The 22,880-nt window shown below is 44.2% G+C and overlaps 1 protein-coding gene across 1 annotated transcript in view; it reads left to right on the top strand.

Annotated features, from left to right (window-relative positions):
• Window positions 1-1,847: 1,847 nt before the first annotated feature.
• LOC142246115 (palmitoleoyl-protein carboxylesterase notum2-like) overlaps window positions 1,848-22,880 on the top strand; it is a 59,492-nt gene continuing 38,459 nt past the window's right edge. The window contains exons 1-4 of the mRNA XM_075319128.1: window positions 1,848-1,931; window positions 16,900-17,255; window positions 17,326-17,378; window positions 17,535-17,630. Coding sequence (XP_075175243.1) covers window positions 16,948-17,255; window positions 17,326-17,378; window positions 17,535-17,630 — 457 coding nt within the window. The 5' untranslated portion in view covers window positions 1,848-1,931; window positions 16,900-16,947. The remainder of the gene's footprint in view (window positions 1,932-16,899; window positions 17,256-17,325; window positions 17,379-17,534; window positions 17,631-22,880) is intronic.

The following is a 22,880-nucleotide window of genomic DNA, read 5'->3' as shown; positions in this document are numbered from 1 at the left end:
GACTAACACAACTCTGCAACCCTCTTTATAAAAGATGGAGGCAAAAGAGGTACAAAATACTGATGGGACAACCCACTGGTGGACACTGACAGGGTCCCAGTGCAAGAACAATATATTTGTTCCCTTTGGAGTCTAAGGCTATGTTCACACTAGAAAAATTATTTTTCTTAAGAAATTTCTTAAGAAATTTCTTAAGAGTGCACCTGTGTTAAAAAACGCACCAAAAACGCACCTGCGTTTTTGCCGCGTTTTTGGTGCGTTTTTGGTGCGTTTTTGGTGCGTTTTTGGTGCGTTTTTACCGCTGGTTGCTCCCTGCGTTATTGTGCCAATTATCTATGGCAAAAAACGCAGTTAGCTGCAGAAAAGAAGTGACATGCTCATTCTTTTTCTTAAGAAAATCTACTGAAAGAATTTTCTTAAGAAAAAAACGCAGTGTGCGCACAGCTAATTTTTTTTGCCATAGGTTTTGCTGGGGAATGTCTGCAGAAAGGTTACAAGAATTTCTCAAGAAATTTCTGCAGCAAAAACGGACCAAAAACGCAGGTGAAAAACGCAGTGTGTGAACATAGCCTAAGAGTTCCTAAAAATGCAGAACTCCACCTGCTTTGGAGGTAGAAATGTGCCCCCCCAACCTCTTGGGTCCCTGTACGGCTGCACAGGTTGCACCAATGATATGTTCGCCCCTGGGACAACCACTTAGAACCTACTGAGCTTGCTCCCTATGGTAGTGACATCCAGAGCCCACACTATACTAGTGACATCTAGAGCCCGCATTATAGTAGTGACATCAAGAGCCCCCCTTATTGTGTTCGAAAACTGCCTGGCTCTGCACCGAAAGCCCTGCTACAGGGAGGAAATTACCTTTATTCCTCCCAGCAGCCTCCAGCTTTCAGTCATTGAGGTGTGTCCCGTGCAGCTTCAGTCACTGTTCAGTATACAGTGAGTAACCGCGCTCCAACACTGACTGACAGCCGACTCTGTATTGATGCACTGTTGAGCTGGCTGTCAGTGTCAGTCAGTGCCAGGATGTGGTTATATCCGCTGCTCACTGAATACTGAAAAGTTACTGAACCTGCGCTGGCGCACCTCTATGACTGAAAGCTGGAGGCTGCCGGGAGGAATAAAGTTAATTTCCTCCCAGTAGGTGGAGCTTTCAGTGCGACGGCTGAGCAACTTTAGAACGCTATTAAACTAAGATTTACCTTATAGGTTAATATCATTTTGGGACATGACAGGAAGAAGAATAAAGTGCAAATGAAAAACAAGTGGAAAAACACCAAAAAGTAGACAAAAAAAGGCAATAATGTATCGGCCCCATTATCACCACCTCTCAGCTGATAGAATAACTAGCAATGCACAAGTGCAACAAGTCAATCTAAGCAAAGGTGGGAAATGGAAACAAGACTGAAATTAGAAAGTTGTAGAACTTTTTAATAAATAGCGATAAACATAGAAACGATAATAGAAAAGCCCCTTCATCATCCCATCGCAAGGAACACCCCTGTAGACCCCAATTCCTTCCTTTTAATGCACCGTTGTATGAAAATCTGCCCGATAACACGTCTGAAAGGTCAAAGAATGAGAATGACCTTGTAGGTATGTAAATATGACTTCCTGTTAAATGAAATAAAATGCTTTGGGTCTTTGTGGGGAACTGTTCTGCATTCCTTGTTCCCCAGCAATGACGGTGTTAAGCAGTTTAACCTTGGCCAAGCATGTCCCTTTGATGTCTATTGATGTCCTGCATTTCAGGGATGTGAGGGGACTAGGCTTGTAATCCCCTTTACAGATCAATGAGTCATCCAGCTGCCATCCAAAATACAGTATATGTGCTCCACATAGGAGGATGAAGTGTTTCCTTCCCGAGAGGGGCTCGTGTCTGGTGGTCGGATCCTCTATGCTCCGAAGCAGCGGCATCTAGAGACCCAGAGGTAAACTGAGTGTATGGCTTTATGACCTCTATGGACTGGGGTCTTGCATTGCTCTAGTGATACCTAGTATATGTGTATTATCTCCAGCCTCCGATGTGGGCAACGTTCTTGCATCTGTATGGAGAGAATGATATCACTAATATTCTGAAGATCAGAAATTGCAAATTTCATCCTTTTTCTTTATGGCGGAAGTAAGCATCACTTACTTGTCTTGTGACTCATTTGTCCGTATAAATATTGTATTTTACATTCAATAATGAAATATATTGGAAGATTTTTCTTCAACTAAAATGCAGCATGGACTGGATGGAAACAGAAGCCCAATTATATATATATATATATATAATGTATGTGAAGCGCTGTGGAATTAACAGCGTTATATAAATGAATAAATATTATTATATTATTAATACACATAGATATGCGTAATATTATAATTATATATATATATATATATATATATATATATATATATATATATTCACATATCTATCAGTTATCGCTCACGTGAAGTAATGTCCTTTCTCCTATATGGTAAAGATATAGCAAAGCCAGCAGTTTTGGGCATCATGGTGGCTCAGTGGTTAGCACTGTATGTTGCCAAGTGGTTAGAAATGTATGGTGCTTAGTGGTTAGCCCTGTATGGTGACTCAGGTTAACATTGTATGGTCGCTCAGTGGTTAACACTGTATATTGTTCAGTGGTTAGCACTGTGCGTTGCTCAGTGGTTAGCACTGTGCGTTGCTCAGTGGTTAGCACTGTATGGTGGCTCAAAAGTTTGCACAAAGGTTTGCACTGTATGTTAGCTCAGTGGTTAGCACTGTATGGTGGTCCAGTGGTTATTACTGTATGATGGTTCAGTGGTTAGCCCTCTATGGTGACTCAAAGGTTTGCATTGTATGGTGGCTAAGATGGTCGCACTGTATGGTGGCTCAGTGGTCAGCCCTGTATGGTGCTTAGTGATTAGCCCTGTATGGAGCTCAGTGGTTAGCACTGTATGGTGGCTAAGTGGTTAGTAATGTATGTTGGCTCAGTGGTTTGCACTGTATTGTGGCTCAGTGGTTAGCACTATACGGGGGCTCAGTGCTTAGCAATGTAGCTTTGCATCGCTGGGGTCCTGGGCTCAAATCCCACCAATGGCATCTGCAAGGAGTTTGGTTGTTCTACCCATGTTTTCGTGAGTTTGCTCCAGGTATGCAGATTTCCTCCCACACTCCAAAGACATATAGACAGGGAATATAGATTATGAGCCCCAATGCGGATGGAATTAATAGAGCTATAAAAGTGAATAAAAAAATAACTAGATAAGCAAAGCTGGAGATGCTTTTCTATGGTCTGACATAGGACTGCAGGTGTATTAACTACCCGAGGCTACATTCCCACAATGAGGATTTGTTGCATTTTTGAGGTTGTAGAATTTCTGCATTTATTAGGTAAATTCAATTTTATTGTGTTTTAGACTCTGCAATTCTGGTTTCCTTTTGGTGTGTCATGTTTTAACCCCTTCACCACCAGGCGATTTTTCATTATTTCGCTTTAGTTTTTACCTCTCCTTATCTAAGAGCCATATTTTTTTCCTTTTCCATCAATATAGCCGTGTTCTTTATTGTGGGAGGAGTTGTACTTTTGAATGACATCCATTTTATCATATGCGGTAATGGTAAGCGGGAAAAAAATTGAAATTCTGCCATCGAGTTTTGGGTTTTTATTTACAGCATTCATTTTACCATAAAACGGACCTGGCATTATGATTCTCCAGATCAGTATGATTACATAGATACCAAACATGTATAGGTGAGGTTTCATTTAAATGGTGAAGAAAAAAAATTCAGAAATTTTGAGAAAAAAAAAAAAAATGTTACTCGTGTCACGACTCTATGAGAAGCATAAAAGTTTACAATTTTTGAGACATTGAGGTTTTTCGCATTCGGAGCGGACGTTTGTATTGTTATCAATATGGGGTATATACAATGTTTTGATCGCCGGTCATTACATTTTTCCCTGTTGTTGCGGCAGCCAAAAAACTGCAATTCTGGAGTTTTGTTTTTTTTTTTCTTGTTGTGCTGTTTGTCGATCGGATTAATTTATTTAATAGATCGGACATTTCTGAACGCGGTGATACCAAATATGCCGTTGCAGTTTTTTGGTTTTATTTTTAATACAGCAAAAGGGAAGGTGATCTGAAGTTTTGTGTTTTTTTTTTTTTTTTCATTGTTCATTGTTTTAAAAACTTTTTTTTTTTAATTTTTATTTTTTTACTGTTTTTCCCTAGTCTTTTAGGGAGACATGAAACTCGCTTGTGCTGTACAGAGCAGTGCATCAGAATCAGCACCACTCTGTACTAAAGAAATCATGATCTCCTATGAATGTTGCTTGCGCCCAGCATCCACAGGAAGAACATCATGAGAGACATTGGTGTCATCAGTTGACTCCCAGCTGTCATCACAACCTATGGACGCCCCCGCGATCACATCACAGGACCACCAATGGGAGCAGAGAATGATGCGCTCCCCGCCTGTGCATGTTAAATCCCACTGTCAGAGATTGATAGTGGTATTTAACTGGTTAACAGCCGCGAGTTGGCTCTCCAATCCATCTGCAACTGTAAAGGTCCCGTTACACGCAACGACGGATCTAGCGATATATCGCCGGGGTCACGGATTCTGTGACGCACATCCGGCATCGTTAGCGACGTCGTTGCGTGTGACAGCAAGAGGCGACCGTTAATGATGGAAAATACTCACCTTATCGTCCATCGTTGACACGTCGTTCCTTTTCAAGAAATTGTTGATTGTTGAGGACGCAGGTTGTTCGTCGTTCCCGAGGCAGCACACATCGCTACGTGTGATACCTCGGGAACGACGACCTTCAGCTTACCTGCGGCCACTGGCAATGCGGAAGGAAGGAGGCGGTTAGAAAAGAGGCGGTTCGCTGGCTACAGCAACGTTGCTAGGCAGGTAAGTATGTGTGATGGGTCCGAACGATTTTGTTCGCCACGGGTAGCGATTTGCCCATGACGCATAAACGACGGGGGCGGGTGCTTTCACGATATCGCTGCGTGTAACACCTCCTTTAGGCTGCTTTCACACATCCGGTTATTGCCATCAGGCACAATACGGCGAAATACGGATAAAACGGATTCGGCGCTGGATCCGTTTTATTCTCCATTGACTTGTATTAGGGCCGGATTGTGCCGGATGGCCTTGCGTTGCATGCGGCGTCCGCCGGATCTGCCGAAATTTCTTCATCCGGCTGCTGGAAAGGACGCAGCATGGAACGTTTTTTGTCTCCGGTGCCGTCCGGCATGTTATATAATGGAAGCCTATGGGTGCCGGATCCGTCGTCATTTGACATATGATGGAATCCAACAAAGGATCTGGTTTTTTGAACTGAGCATGCTCAGTATCACAACGGAGCCGTCAAAAAAACGGAAGAAACACATGGAAAAAACTGATGCGACGGATCTGTTTTTTCGCCCGGTCTGTCGCATCAGTTTTTCCGCCGGATCGTGCCTGATGGCAAAAACCGGATGTATAAAAGTAGCCTTAGAAGCACAAGATGGTCGATCGGATCAGCCGACATGTGCAGGGAAATATGCGGGCTCGATGTGTGAGCCTGCATCAAAGGCACGGAGATGACCGCCTCCATAGTCCATGTCTACACACCCAGCCAGGACCCCTTCTTTCATGTAACGTTCCGGGGCGTAAGAGAATCAGACCTTGCCCATGACTACTGTCCCCCTCCACAACACACATACAAGGTTTTGATTATTATTTGGCATATTTTGGGGACATATGATGACTGAAAATATGCAATTCTGCCTTTTTATTTTAGATTCTGATAGATCAGACTATTGTTGATGTGGTGATACTACAGTATGTCTTTATTTGGTTTTTGTACTGTGAAAAGGAGAAAAGGGTTATTTGAACTTTAGGTTTTTTTTAAAAAATGTTTTATACTTTTTTTGCTAAGTTCTCCTAAGGTACTAGAATTTTGTTTCCCATCGGCAAACCAACCTATGTCTGTATTATGGGGGAGCCGATAGGTACCTGAATCGGCAGACAAATGTGATTTCTCCATTTAAATGCTGCCGTCATAGATGGTCAATGACTTAAATGTTTAAACAGCAATACATTTTTTGTTCTGCTACGTTTTATTCCAGAGATGTGCAAACATTCACCATTTTAAAGCCAATGTCACACAACACAGAAATCGTCGCAATTTTCTCCAACCGTAGCAGAGGTACGAACTTGTTCTCTTAGATTTAGATGACATTTGATGGACTGAGTGGAAAAGTACAAAAAAATTTCTTCTTGGAGCTACCTCTGATCACTGACATTTCAGGCACCTACTGATTGTATAACAGCCCCCGACATGCACCGTACATTTACAGGAAGGGGATACCATGTGCCATACTTATCAAAGTTTTTCATGACGTTTCATAAATTTTGCGTACCTTCAGACTGTCTGCACAGTGTGCAGAATTATTAGGCAAATGAGTATTTTGATCACATGATACTTTTTATACATGTTGTCCTACTCCAAGCTGTATAGGCTTGAGAGCCAACTGCCAATTAAGTAAATCAGGTGATGTGCATCTCTGTAATGAGGAGGGGTGCGGTGTAATGACATTAACACCCTATATAAGGTGTGCTTAATTATTAGGCAACTTCCTTTCCTTTGGCAAAATGGGTCAGAAGAGAGATTTGATGGGCTCTGAAAAGTCCAAAATTGTGAGATGTCTTGCAGAGGGATGCAGCAGTCTTGAAATTGCCAAACATTTGAAGCGTGATCACCGAAGAATCAAGCGTTTCATGGCAAATAGCAAACAGGGTCGCAAGAAGCGTGTTGGTCAAAAAAGGCGCAAAATAACTGCCCATGAATTGTGGAAAATCAAGCGTGAGGCTGCCAAGATGCCATTTGCCACAGTTTGGCCATATTTCAGAGCTGCAACATTATAAGAGTATCAAAAAGCACAAGGTGTGCCATACTCAGGGACATGGCCAAGGTAAGGAAGGCTGAAAAACAACCACCTTTGAACAAGAAACATAAGATAAAACATCAAGACTCGGCCAAGAAATATCTTAAGACTGATTTTTCAAGTTTTATAGACTGATAAAATGAGAGTGACTCTTGATGGGCCAGATGGATGGGCCAGAGGCTGGATCAGTAAAGGGCAGAGAGCTCCACTCCGACTCAGACGCCAGCAAGGTGGAGGTGGGATACTGGTATGGGCTGGTATCATCAAAGATGAACTTGTGGGACCTTTACAGGTTGAGGATGGAGTGAAGCTTAACTCCCGAACCTACTGCTAGTTTCTGGAAGACAACTTCTTCAAGCAGTGGTACAGGAAGAAGTCGGTATCGTTTAAGAAAAACCTTATTTTCATGCAGGACAATGCTCCATCACATGCATCCAACTACTCCACAGCGTGGCTGGCCAGTAAAAGTCTAAAAGATGAAAAAATAATGACATGGCCCCTTGTTTACCTGATCTGAACCCCATAGAGAACCTGTGGTCCCTCATAAAATGGAAGATCTACTGAGAGGGAAAACAGTACACATCTCGGAACAGTGTCTGGAGGCTGTGGTGGCTGCTGCACGCAATGCGGATCGTAAACAGACCAAGCAACTGACAGAATCTATGGATGGTCGGCTGTTGAGTGTCATCATAAAGAAAGGTGGCTATATTGGTCACTAATTTTTTGGAGTTTTGTTTTTCCCATGTCAGAAATGTTTTTCTAAATTTTGTGCAGTTATATTGGTTTACTTGGTGAAAATAAACAAGTGAGATGGGAATATATTTGGTTTTTATTAAATTGCCTAATAATTCTGCACAGTAATAGTTACCTGCACAAACAAATATCCTCCTAAGTTAGCGAAGTCTAAAAGAAAACCCTACTCCAACTTCCAAAAATATTAAGCTTTGATATTTATGAGTCATTTGGGTTGATTGAGAACATAGTTGTTGATCAATAATAAAAAAAAATCCTCTAAAATACAACTTGCCTAATAATTCTGCACACAGTGTATAGCGTATGCTAAGTTTACACCACTTATTAGTTGATTTACTTTGTTCAACTAAGCTATGCCAAATTGTGACGCAAACTTGCAGCAATTTTGAAGCTCAAGGTCACCATTTAGGTCAAGCTCCTTTGTCCACTCACTTTCTAAAGCCACGTGCACATGTTGAGGATTTGGTAAGTTTTTTACCTTAGTATTTATAAGCCAAAGCGGGTAAATAAGTGGGTAAAAAAATAGAGAAGTGGTGCCCGTGTTTCTTTTATACTTTTCCTCTGATTGCTCCACTCCTGATTTTGGCTACAAATACTGAGGTAAAAAACTCATCAAATACTCACCATGGCCTAATAGTTCACATCATGGTAAAAATGTGTCTAGAACTTGTCTAGAGCACATAAATGTGGTTCAAAGCGTAAAAGACAGTTTTTGGTCTGAACTAATCAAGATTTTAGGCGCATATAGTTTATTAGCCCTATTGTATTGTCGCCTAGAAGTAATGCTTTTATAGGAAAATATTGTCAAATTCAGACTCTTTATGGCTCCATATGAAATCAAAGGCACAGTAGAGGCGCCATGAGCCTCCACGGGAGACTTATTAGGGCTTCTTTCAAAACGGAGCAGTATTATAAGTGTGCACAAGGCCTGAGGCACTGAAGACTTAAGGATCAGTCTCACGCATCCATGATATGTTAGAAAGAAGCCATATAAATTGATCCTTCTACACAGAGCTGCATAGAAGCCAAGTGGAGAGAGATCAAAGTATTCTGCTTGCCCGATGTGTTGGCACAGGACTTTCACATATGGGCATATTGCCCAGTTTCTTAGAGCCGCTGGGAATCTGGATGTTGTGACCATTACAGACTCAGAGATATAGCCATTTTACAAATGCAGAACCAATCTAATCTCAGATATCGAATAAATTGATATCTGCTAACCTCAGACTTCAGAATTAATAAACCAGAGCTACTAGGTAGCTGTGGTTTGAAACGCGTTGACAATAACCGCATAGAAATATCCCCGGTCTCCTGGATTCTTCAATTGGTTGTCATCAGCTCTGCAGAAGAAATCCATTTCTTCCAATTTTGTTTTTCTATCTGTCTCTTCTTGTGGGTCAGCAGCAGCTGACATATCGAGCTACTTTAGGTTTTGTGTATCACACAAATCGACCAGGGGTGCAAGTCCCAGCACCCCTTTATTCTAGGTCATCGTTTAAGACCCTATTGCACTTTTTATTTTCCTAGGGCCAGATAACATTACAGAGCCAATATTTATGGCACTCTGGTTATTTGCACACTATCGCTCCATTACTAGAACCTGTTGCAAGCCTCTAAGGGCATCAAAAAGTAATGACTGAGACCATGATTACATCACTGTGTAGCTTAAAGAGCAACCATTTTTTAATTTTTATTGCAAAATATACATACACATGAAATTAAGCAACTTTGTAATCTATCTTATTAGAGAAATCTGCTTCTTTCTCCTCCTGGACTGATTTCAGTCTCAAGTCATAGATAAAATCTATATTCAGCGAAGACTTTCACATTACTGAGATAGGAGATGGCAGTTGGTGCTTATAAGATTCTATGGAGTGGGGAGGAGGAGCTAGAGGCAGACACAGCCATTTTACGGCAAGGGACAATTAAAGGGGTTGGCCACTACTTTTATATTAAGGACTGGTCCCTAAGATAGGTCATCAATATATGACTGGGGGAGTACTACTACTATACTACTACATCGCTAGACCCCCTACATACTACTCCTGTAATATACTACATCGCCATATACTACACCTGTAATATGCTACTTCACTACACCCCCTATGTACTACACCTGTAATATACTACACCACTACACCCCCCATATACTACACCTGTAATATACTACACCCTCGTATACTACCCATGTAATATACTACATCCCCATATACTACATCCCCAACTACACCTGTAATATGCTACACCACTACACCCCCATACCCATATACTACACCTGTAATATACTACATCCCCATATTCTACACCTGTAATATGCTACACCACTACACCCCCATATACTACACCTGTAATATGCTACATCACTACACCCCCTATGTACTACACCTGTAATATACTACATCCCCCATATACTACACCTGTAATATACTACATCCCCATATACTACGCCTGTCATATACTACATCAATACACCCCCATATACTACACCTGTAATATAGTACATCCCCATATACTACACCTGTCATATACTACATCAATACACTCCCATATACTACTCCTGTAATATACTACTTCACTGCACCCCGATATACTATACATGGTATACATGTAATATACTACATCCCCATATACTACTTCACTACACCCCCATATACCACATAATTACACCCCGATATACTACTCCTGTAATATACTAAATCACTACACCCCCTATGTACTACACCTGTAATATACTACATCAATACACCCCCATATACTACTCCTGTAATATACTGTATAACAGCAATAAAATTCAATCCTTTAATAATATTGATTTAAAAAGAAGAATCCAAGTTCCTCTAGTTCCACAAATCAATTCAACAAGCCATCACCATGTGTAATTGGATTCTGAATACCCAATCTGTAGGTCATCGGACCATGTATGTTGGGATACACACAGTGGTGGCCACTAGATCAAAAAAACACAACAAAAAAACACAACAAACATAAATGAAGTATTATTGCCAAGATCAAGGACAGTGGTCCAGAAAAATAAACTTAGCAGAAAAAATTAATATACCTAAAAAAATATATGTCACAATTCCGTAATATGCTGACAATGGTCAGACATCAAGATATATCAACATATATTAGGCATATATAAAAAGGAATGGTCTCACCACATCCTTTCACAAGAGGGCAAGCAGTCTCTCCATCCGGATCCTGGGTTTAGCATGCCATTCAGCATTCATTCTCCCTGTCCAACCTGGAGACAAAATAACAAATTTGCCTGCTGCCCCAAACTTCCGTCCTAACAAGGACGGACCACATCTAGTAGTGCAAAGCTGGACCCCCTAAGCTGACCCTATAGGCTACCCGACGCGTTTCGTCCACAATGGCTCCTCAGGGGACATAGTGCTACATATATATTAGGTCCTGGTCGCCAGCCCTCACATGCCTATAATGTCTCATTTGAGTGAAAGGGGTTGGTTGTGGTTGGGTGTGGGGGGATTGTTATAGTTCGTGACGCCACCCACGGTTGTGGTGATTTCACCACCGCTGCTCAATTCGGGGGTCCCAGGGATGGTGATGCGGAGCAGCCAGGTGTTGTGTTGCCCCTCCGTGGGTAGGGGTTGGTGATCCCGGGGCCCGGTGATGGGTGGTGAGGTGCGGGGCCTGGTGGGCGCAGGGACGCGGGGGCAGCGCTGTGCCTTGCGGCACTGTGGTACTCACTCAGCCTGAGACTTGGACACAGTTTGTACGGTAAACCAAACGGCTGGTAGGACGGTCCCACAGACGGCTGCACCTGCACTCCCGGTAGGTGACGATGATGTCCCTCTTCCTTGCACCTAAGTTTGACTGATGGTAGCGGTGGATTCCCTCCGGTTACCCGCTCCCCGACTGCAATCTGGGCCGGAGGAGCTCTACACTTTGCCCGCAGGCGCTGGCCCTGAGAAACTGGTGCCTTGGCGGTGGCGGTGTCTCTCTGCTTCAGGTTGGGCTGTTGCCGTCAATCGGGACTTGGTTGCTGGGGGATCTACGTCCCCTTCACTGACGGATTCGGCAAATTTGGCGACTCCTAGCCTTGCCGGGGTCCGAGAGGCCCCTGCCCTGGTGCTGACTGTCCTTCGGAACACTGCTCCAGACCACCGGGCACACAGCCAACGGGGTCCTTCCAGGAACTTCCAAACGGTCCCCCTCCAGACAGTCACCGCCGTCGCTGACCTTGCTGTTCTGGCCCTACACAAAGCTGGACCTTCAGGCTTTGCACACTCTCTGCTCTGTCACCACTTCTTGCTTTCCTCCTTTACTACTCTTCTTTCCTCCACTTTCACTTCTCTGTTGTTTACTCAAGCCCTGCCTGGGCTACTCCTCCACTCCTTCCACTTCCTCCTCCCTGGCTGTTCTGCCTGGTACTTCCCGCCTCCAGAGCTGTGATCTCCTTGGTGGGCGGAGCCAACCGCCTGGCCCACCCCCTGGTGTGAATCATCAGCCTCTGGAGGAAGGCAACAAGGATTTTTGGTTAGCTGTGATGTGCCTACCTGGAGTGTGGGGTGCGGTGGTGTTGTGACCCGTGACCCCTGGCTTGCCCAGGGCGACACATTCCCCCTTAGCAAAATGCAGACCGTCCGCGGGCTGCCGTCCTACACCGGTTTTATTTTTCTGAAAAAGGGGTAACAAGGTTAAGCAAACAATAATAACATTTTTAATAACTCTTCCCAAGACGGGAGGCACATTTACTTTTAACGTTGCAACGGTTTACGGTTACGGTTTCCGCTCTCTCCCACCCAAGTAACCTGGCCCTGATGCTGCCCCTAAAACCCAGGCAGCACCCCTTGACCCACAGTCCAGCACACGGTACCCGAGCGGGATCTGTCCTTCCCTCCAGAGGGTAGCCACCGGTTCCCCTGGTGGCTGGGCCCCGGCCTGCTCCGCTCAGGGCCCTCCCTCCAACCTGCCTCTCTGGAGGCGGCATTGCCGAAAACGGTAACGGTAACCAACATATTTACAAGCCACTAACGTCTGTGGTTGCCCTGCAAGTTCACGGGCTTGTCCATGGATAGTTCCCATGCATTTTAAACGGTCCCCACGGGGACAACGATGCCGGCTCCGGCCGGTTCAATCACAAGCAAATCAGGTGAAACTTCGGTTAATCATTTCACTTATCATTTTCTGTAAACTTTCAAACAAACAACACTCTGGTGGTCCCAACGGGGACTGGACAACGGTGCTCCGCTGCCCTTTTGCGGCTCAGCAGTCCATTCTCACTCGTGGGGCTCTAGTGCCACCTTCACATGGTGCACCGCTCTGGACCCCAATGGTAGCTCGCTGCAGGCGATCTTCTTCCATATACATGCGGGCATGCACATCCACTCTACACCCCTCTCGGGCATCGATCTCCCTGCGCAGCTGCTGTTGCCGCCGCTCCCAGCCGGGAGTACTTTCTGTTTGCTCCGGTTTAGCGTGTGCGGGGGACGGACCCAGCCAGAGTCCCTCCGTGTCGGCTACGACCGGCACCTTCAGTAATGAGGGACCCCGCTGTGACATGGCCTCCTCTGCCTCCTGGCAGCTGCATCCCCGCCGTGCATCCGGTGCATCTTTGCTGACGGGCTCAGCCTTTGGCTTCTTCCATAGAAGCGGTTCAGGGTGGTCATGAGCTTCTGCTGCAGGTCGGTCCGCCGGGGCGGATTGGCAGGGTACCGCTACCGGTGGTGGTGGCAGCGGGCCTAGTGGCGGGGCAGCAGCAGCTAACGTGGGTAGCGGGAGAGGCAGCAGGGTGAACGGGTGTAGGCCGGGCCCCTCAGCCGCAGCGACCGATCCCTCGGGAATACAGGGACGTGGGTCTCTTACCCGTTCCTCCAAATCTTCCTCCACCTCGCATCTCCACATAGCAGCCACCACTTCCACCATGTCGGCCTCCCACTCCTCCAGGAGGAGCTGCATGCGGACCTGCAGACGGCTGCTTAGCTGGGCGGTCCGGACTTCCACCCACGCCGCCATGCCGGGCGCGGGGACCACGGTGTTGTTGGTCGGACTCAGCATCTTTAGCAGCGGCCTCTTCCAGGAACCAATAAATGGCCGCAGGGTCCTGGCGTCCCTGCTTCCACAGCCGCGCTCACATGCGGCCAGCCGCCATTTCGTCCCCCTTAGCTCTTTCCGGCCCCTCCTCTCTCGGGGCGGGGTTTTGGCCTTCGCGCCTCTACTGCTCGAGAAGACGCTCGAGCGGGAACTCTTCGCGCCAAAGATGGCGGCTTCTGAAATTTTTCTGCCGGATACCTCCGGCGGTAACAAGGCGCACCTCTACCAGACGGCAGAGCGGTAAGATCCTGTTCGTGACGCCAAGTTGTCGCGGGCGGGGAGGAGGGTGTCAGCACACCGCGCTCACCCCTTCTGCTCGGGTCCGGCAGCTGCTCAGTGGTGGCTCGAGCTGTGGGCCGGATCCCAGGGTTTCTCGAGCGACACTCCTCGCCCGTGAGTGAAAGGGGTTGGTTGTGGTTGGGTGTGGGGGGATTGTTATAGTTCGTGACGCCACCCACGGTTGTGGTGATTTCACCACCGCTGCTCAATTCGGGGGTCCCGGGGATGGTGATGCGGAGCAGCCAGGTGTTGTGTTGCCCCTCCGTGGGTAGGGGTTGGTGATCCCGGGACCCGGTGATGGGTGGTGAGGTGCGGGGCCTGGTGGGTGGGCGCAGGGACGCGGGGGCAGCGCTGTGCCTTGCGGCACTGTGGTACTCACTCAGCCTGAGACTTGGACACAGTTTGTACGGTAAACCAAACGGCTGGTAGGACGGTCCCACAGACGGCTGCACCTGCACTCCCGGTAGGTGACGGTGATGTCCCTCTTCCTTGCACCTAAGTTTGACTGATGGTAGCGGTGGATTCCCTCCGGTTACCCGCTCCCCGACTGCAATCTGGGCCGGAGGAGCTCTACACTTTGCCCGCAGGCGCTGGCCCTGAGAAACTGGTGCCTTGGCGGTGGCGGTGTCTCTCTGCTTCAGGTTGGGCTGTTGCCGTCAATCGGGACTTGGTTGCTGGGGGATCTACGTCCCCTTCACTGACGGATTCGGCAAATTTGGCGACTCCTAGCCTTGCCGGGGTCCGAGAGGCCCCTGCCCTGGTGCTGACTGTCCTTCGGAACACTGCTCCAGACCACCGGGCACACAGCCAACGGGGTCCTTCCAGGAACTTCCAAACGGTCCCCCTCCAGACAGTCACCGCCGTCGCTGACCTTGCTGTTCTGGCCCTACACAAAGCTGGACCTTCAGGCTTTGCACACTCTCTGCTCTGTCACCACTTCTTGCTTTCCTCCTTTACTACTCTTCTTTCCTCCACTTTCACTTCTCTGTTGTTTACTCAAGCCCTGCCTGGGCTACTCCTCCACTCCTTCCACTTCCTCCTCCCTGGCTGTTCTGCCTGGTACTTCCCGCCTCCAGAGCTGTGATCTCCTTGGTGGGCGGAGCCAACCGCCTGGCCCACCCCCTGGTGTGAATCATCAGCCTCTGGAGGAAGGCAACAAGGATTTTTGGTTAGCTGTGATGTGCCTACCTGGAGTGTGGGGTGCGGTGGTGTTGTGACCCGTGACCCCTGGCTTGCCCAGGGCGACACAATAACATGGATGCTTAAGTGGTGCGTTATGGCCAGCTGTACGAGGAGAAACATTGCGGTGGGCTACAACATTGGATATCCGTTAATGCTAAGCATGAAACATCTCTAGGCTTAAGGTTTCATTCAGACGTCAAGTTTGCAATTATTTGTTCTATCCATATTTTTATTAATAAAACACATCACATATGGAAAGTCTCAATCATAGTGACCTATGTGGTCTCAGTGTTTTTCACAGATAGAAGATGACCCATTACAGTCTGTAGTGCTATTCACATGTCTGGTGTTTTTTTTTTTTTTTTTTACTATCAACATCACATAGCAGAAATTACCAATACAATTCTACGGATCCATTAAAATCAGGGACAACTGTGTGCTGTTCGAAATTAACATTGTGATATATAGGAGCAGCTTTGTCATTTAATTTTTTCATACCTGAAAATCAGACACTGATCAAATACTGAGAAAAAAAAAAAAATCAGATGGATAACACAAATAAAATTTGTACCACTTTTGCATACATAGAAAAAAATCATTGATGTCTGAATGAGGCCTGATGCAGTGTATGTGGCTGTTCACATTTCTATGCATTATAAAAAGAAAACAAAAAAAAACAAAACAAAAAGCAGACATACATTTTTGATCCAAGTCATACATCAAACTTTTCTATTTAAATCAATGGGTTCATGGGGAATAAAAAAAACAAAAAAAAAAACAAAAAGTACTTCATTGTCATACTTACTTTTCTGTCAGTGTAGACAACGTTTGGAAAAATTTGTGCAAAAATGTTGATAATTGAATTCAGAACAATGATGAACAACAGTCCACATTTCTAAAATGAACAAAACCCCAAAACTAATGTCTGAATGAGGCCTAAGTCCCAAGAAGAGTAGCTGATGAGCATTTGTAAGCTAAAGCCAAGAGTGGGACAATCTGAGGAAAAGTAATAGAAACACAAGCACCACTTCTGTATTTTTAACCATTCCTTGTTTTGGCTTACAAATATTGAGGTAAAAAAAAAACCCTCACCAAATACTCAACATGTGCACATGGCCTAATGGTTTTTATGAGGTCAAGCAATATTGCACACCTGTTCACTTCTCACAACAATCTCCAAGGCTGATCACCAGGGTTCTGTTCCAGACAGACACTTAGGCCGGTTTCACACATCCGGCTTTTTGCCGTTTTGCCGGATGCGGCGCTCTCCCGTACAGTTAATACAGTACAATGACAGCGCTGTAACTTCCGGGTCACATGCGCCGGTCACATGACAGCATGTGACCGGCGCTTGTTGCGCTGTCATTGTACTGTATTGACTGTACGGGAGAGCGCCGCATCCGGCAAAACGGCAAAAAGCCGGATGTGTGAAACCGGCCTGAGCTATCCCACCACAACCAACATCTACAGGGCTCCAGGTGCAGCTCTTGATCACCGAGCTAGTCCTAACATCCAGGATGGACTATGGGATTCAGGAACCTTCACTACACTTCTCCATTCAGACCCCAGGCCATATTCCAGCTTTTTCCTAAAACTGGCTTGAGAAATTTAGCATTTTCTCCATTCACAGGCAAACATCAGAGAGGAATTTAGGTGGCACAGCTATCTTTGTTATGCACATTACTGTGTCCATCTCATTTTATGATTTTGTTTTAGGTCTTTATATTGAAGTAACCGGACGGAGTGAGAATCAAGGTGCACAATATGCTGCTGATAAAGGTCATTTTGATCATGCTTATTGTGAGTGAAGTGATGCCACAAACCAGACGTGGGAATAAAGCCAATTCGAGAAATTCACTTCAGGGTAGAGAACTTCCCCAGCCGGGTATTGAGGGACAATCCATTTCTGCTCCTGGGATATCTTCTGTGAATGTCTCCTTACTAGAACAGAATTTAGTTCCAACAAAAAGCTCCATATTGGCTTCATGGACGGAGCAGAAAATACCTGATGATATGAGACTTTATCTACTGAAAAACACCCAGGTGACCTGCAATGATGGAACCACAGCAGGGTAAGTACTTACAAAGATAATTAGACCAAGGAGATGTACAAGGTAACTTATTTTCTTTTTGCACTTGAAGGTATTACATTCGAGAAACCAAAGGCAGCAAACGATGGATCATATTTCTTGAAGGTAATGACTTTTTTATTACAGCCCAAACTATCACCACCTTCTTTTCCCTAATAGTGGTTAAGCCAGTAAAATGGCCAGGGTCTTCTCTTCTGGGTGGCTTTAATCATAACATCAATATAATAGTTTCTGTCCTAAGAACTTTCTCTCTTTTTACAGGAGGATGGTGTTGTTACAGCAAGGAGACTTGTGATGTTAGATACAAGAATACCAAGCGCTTAATGAGCTCCTCCAACTGGCCAAAGAGTAGAAGAGGTAACCTCGAATATTTTAAAGTGGTTATTCTATAACCTTTTATAATTTATTTACAGGATTGTTTATTCCACACATTTTGTCAAGCTTGGACTGTGTTTATTTGGTCTGGCTGTAGATCTCATAAACCCCATGTCAACAGCCTCATATGTACCCATGAGGCCATTGTGTTTGGGTCAAGAGACCGGTGGCCAGTTCATACTTGGATAATGATTGTCAGGACGTGTGAAAAATGGTCTGATCGCTAGGACATTCGTGATCACTAGGTAGCTCAAGACCCTACATAACCATTATATGGAAGGATTCAAATGGCACCTGTTCAATTCCACTCTATCCAAAGAGTATGGCACTGATGGGGACAGGTGGATATACAGCAGCTTATTTCCTTCAGACCTATGGGTGTTGAAGAGAGCGGCAGGGTGAATACTTGATCATACAGCAGTGCGAAGGCTTGTTCTAGTCTTAATTGATGGGGATCAGACATTTGTCATTTATTCGTTTGGTAGGTGATATGGGTCAACTGTTTGAAAACCCTTTAAAGGCCCTGTGCACACGCTGTTTTTTTGAAGCAGTTTTTTTTTTTTTTTTTTTTTATAAATCTGCATGCCTTTCCTAAAACCAGCAAAGTCTATGGGACTCTGGAGTTTTAGATTTACTGTGCACAGTGTTTGTGTTTTGTGTGTTATTTTTTTTACCATGCAGTTTTGGTGCAAATTTTGATGCAGGAAAAAATCTGCACCATGTCAATTATTGGTCAGGTTTAGCAGCGTTTTTTCACCCATTGACTTCAATTCATTGACTTTCTTGAAGGCCCCAAAAAAAAAGCATCCAAAACTGCATCTGGTTTTTCCATAGCGTGCAGAGAATATCTGCAATGCGTGCACATAGCCAAGGCACAGCTACATTCACTGTTTTGTATGTCAGCACACTAAGGATAGATTCACACAAGCGTATAATAAATTTTTTAGAGTTTGATATATTATATATACACACACTAGCTGTAGCACCCGTGCGTTGCCCGGGATAGTAACTGTAACGGTCTCGCTCCCTGTCTGTGTCTGTCTCTTTCCCAGGTCTGCCCACTGACATCATATTACATCATACATAAGCTTCTTAAACTGTGACTGTCCTTTGTTCCTATAGCAACCAATCACAGCTGCTATTAAAACCAGTAATTCCAGGCTCCATTTACTTTAATATATTACCTATACGTGGCCTCTATTTTCTATAACAGACTCCTGATATAATTCAATCATAACCTATAAGAAGACTCTGGAATCTAAATATTGTATTCAACAAGTAGAAATTTATTATTACAAAATAGTGCTCGTGCAAATTACATAAAATTCATTATACTTTAGGATGACATTTGGGATATTGGGAGGGATGTATAACCGCACTAAAAGGGATAGTGCAAATCCGGTGATTACTATATTAACTGGACCAGTAAGCCTACAGCAATGTCCTATGTACACATGGACATATATACTTAGGTGTTTCTGACAACATGGAAACATCAATACCTAGGGCCTGGGGTATAAATGAAGATTATTATGGTGGCTGCTATTGAATAGGTTACCATAGGGTCTATTCCATTAAGTGGAAATGCACATCGTAGCCACAATGATTAACGGTCAGTCCATATCACCTAGTCAATCATATGATGTATATGGATATAGTTACCCACATCAATAAACTTCCACCAACAGTTTAACCCCCAAGGGTAAATCTATTTACCTGTAGTCATATTGAACAATGAGGGTCCTGTATAGTAACACCGAATGCACTTGCCCCAACCTCGACGCGCGTTTCACCGCACTGCCGGTTTCATCAGGAGGTATGTGCCTAGCTTGCTATAGTTGCTTAATATAGCACCCATAATTCGATCCAGGTGCAGATTTAGCTCATCCGGCATCTCAACACATGTAATCAGGTGACGCGCATCCTGTGCGCACGCCGCACCTCAAGCGCGTCATGCGTCACATGACCGCGAGTTGTGTACAGTAATGTAGAGTCCATATGGGAGGCCGGACGAACCATCCAGGTGCACCGTCCCCATCCGGTATCTGGGCGCACGTGACTGTGTGATGTGCATCCTGCGCGCGAGTCACTAGTCGAGCGCGTCATCCGTCACATGACCGCAGTAATGCGGCCAGTGAACGCATAACACGGAGCCAACATGGAAGACCGGATGTATCATCCGGTCTCCATGTCAACCCTCTCTGTCAGCGAGTCACGCACAGGATCTGCACAGCGCACCCAGCTATTGCGTCCCTCCGGAACGGTTAGTATCTGGATCGAATCATGTATAATAAATCCTATGTTATAGTGATGGACATTGAATAATAACACTAATCATTTACTTAGGAAACTCTGCACATAAATATGCACTCTGTGCAAGGATCATCAACATATATTTTTTCACCTGAACAGCAACATTGTTCATATCAGAACATGATATTAATTGTAACACACAAATCCTCCTCGTATACATCATACATATATACAGGCAAATATAAGTTCTCATATTATGAAAGACATTCATGAAGTAATAATAAATACAGTTATCTCAGATATTGCTGTTTCATGATTCTCTTCATTCATGTAGGACTTGTATTGTTATATTGCTGTTCATATTTCATATATGAAGAATCCATGTATTCCGAATAATAATTATTCATTGTCAATGTCCAATGTCATTATCGTGCTATAGACTAGAACGCAAACAGAAAGGGAAAAGAACAGGAAAAATTAAAATTCTGTATAATGAAAGAGGTGTATTACTAAAATTCGCGCTATACAGGCAAGAAGGGCTTATAACTCAAGGATTCGTTCAGCCCCTTTGGGGTCATAGTGTCAAGCACCACTATCCATTTAGTTTCTTTTTTCAAAAGTTCATTTTTATAGTTTCCACCCCTAGCTCCCAAACTCACATGATCGATACCTTTTACTTTAAAACTAGTGGGGTTGCATTTATGGTGGGTGAAAAAATGCCTTGGTATAGTTTTTAGTTCTTTTATATCTTTACATCCTTTAGCGTTAATGATGTCTCGAATGTGCTCCAGAGTGCGTACCTTCAACTGTCTCGTAGTCATGCCAATATATATCATATTGCATGAGCAACTTGCATGGTAAATCACCATTTCAGTTTTACAGGTTATATTGAAAGTGATAGAATAATTTTTTGTATTTCCCGTATTCTCAAAGGTAGTGCATCTTTGCACATATCTACACGCTGAGCAATTCCCACATTTAAAACATCCCCACTTCGGTCTCTTTTGGCTAAATGGGTTGCTAATTGAAGGGACATAGTGACTACGGGTCAATATGTCTTTTAGATTTTTTGATCTGCGCCAGGTCATTGACGGATGCAATGTCAAATGCCTGGCCAGATCATTATCCGCCAGAAGTATCTGCCAATGTTTTTGGAACACTGTTTGGATATCACGCCATCGGCTATTAAATTCTGTGATAAATCTCACAGGTTGCAACTCCCTGTTTTTATGTCGGGTTGTCAAAAGGACTTCACGATTACTTTTGGCTGCTCTAATATACCCCATTCTGATGTTTTTGGGTTTATATCCTCTCTCAGCCAAATTTCTACTCAAAAGTGAGGCTTGGTTTTCAAAGTCTCCTGTTCTAGAGCATATTCTCCGCATCCGCAGAAATTGCCCTGTGGGTACTGCTTTTATAGTCTGAGGGTGATGGGACGAGGATGCGTGCAACAGTGTGTTTGTAGCCGTCATCTTTCTAAATACATCCGTAATGATGTGTCCCTCCTCATCTCTCATGATTTGAACATCCAAGAATTCCACCCTCCAATGATCATATTTCGATGTTAGTTTGATATTTAAGTCATTCCTATTCAAATTTTGCAAAAACGTCTCCAGGGATGCCTCAGAGCCCTGCCATACAAACAGGACATCGTCTATATATCTATACCATGAAACCACTGCATCAAACCCCTCTACGGACTGAACCACATCACGTTCCCACAGCCCCAGGAAGAGGTTGGCATATGAGGGCGCACAAGTCGCCCCCATTGCCACTCCCCGGAGCTGTAGGTAGTAACGGTCTTTAAAAATAAAATAGTTATGGGTCAAAACAAAATTTAACAATTCCATAACAAATTCTATAAGTTCATTATCCATATTTGTCATCCGCAGAAAGGTTTTGCATGCAGTGGTTCCATGGTTGTGGGCAATAGATGTATATAGCGCCTCGACATCACATGTAACCAATATCATATCTGGATCTAATTGAATGCTGTCGAGGCGCTTAAGTATATCTGTGGTGTCTCTGATATGTGAAGGCAGGGTCCCGACACATCCCTGGAGGTAAAAGTCTATAAACCTACATACTTTTTCATTTAACCCCCCGATCCCAGATATTATAGGGCGTCCCGGGGGGTTATCTCTATTCTTATGGACTTTTGGAGTAATGTAAAAAGTTGGTACTCTTGGAGATTCTGTCATGAGCCCATCCCTCATCTTAGCTGAAATTATCCCATTCCTAAAGCCTCTTTCAATAATGTCGTCCAATATCTTTTTATATTGTACAGTGGGGTTACTGTCTAGTTTTTTATAGCACACTGATGACTTTAATTGCCGCATGGCCTCGCCCTCATACATGTCTACAGGCCAAATCACAAGGTTTCCCCCTTTGTCGGCTGGTTTTATTATGATATTTTTCATATTTTTTAACTCCTTAATTGCTACTCTTTCCTTATATGTCAGATTGTGATTTATTACTTTATCCGGTATCAAACATAAATCTTTTCTTACCAGTTCGACAAAAATGTCCACATTTGGACTTAAGCCATGAGGGGGAAACACTTGTGATCGACCATGCAGACACGTAGGAAAGCGTGCTCCAGTACTGTCATCTGGTTCTTGCTGTTCATCTAACAGAGTTTCAAGGTCTGACAGTGCTTGTTGTTCCCTAAAAGTTGAGAAGTGTTTATCATCATTACATGAAAAGAATTTTTTAAATCTAAGTTTTCTAGCAAATAATTCTAAATCTTTGACCAGTGTAAAGTGCGGTTATACATCCCTCCCAATATCCCAAATGTCATCCTAAAGTATAATGAATTTTATGTAATTTGCACGAGCACTATTTTGTAATAATAAATTTCTACTTGTTGAATACAATATTTAGATTCCAGAGTCTCCATTTACTTTAATGTAGGCAGGTTTTTTGGAGAGTAACTGTAAAGCGCGGGGTTACATTCTCCCATCCAAACATAGTCTCTGG

The sequence above is a fragment of the Anomaloglossus baeobatrachus genome, chromosome 7 (assembly GCF_048569485.1).
Source record: "Anomaloglossus baeobatrachus isolate aAnoBae1 chromosome 7, aAnoBae1.hap1, whole genome shotgun sequence".
Taxonomy (NCBI): Eukaryota; Metazoa; Chordata; class Amphibia; order Anura; family Aromobatidae; genus Anomaloglossus; species Anomaloglossus baeobatrachus.
This window is presented reverse-complemented; position numbering and strand designations above follow the sequence as displayed.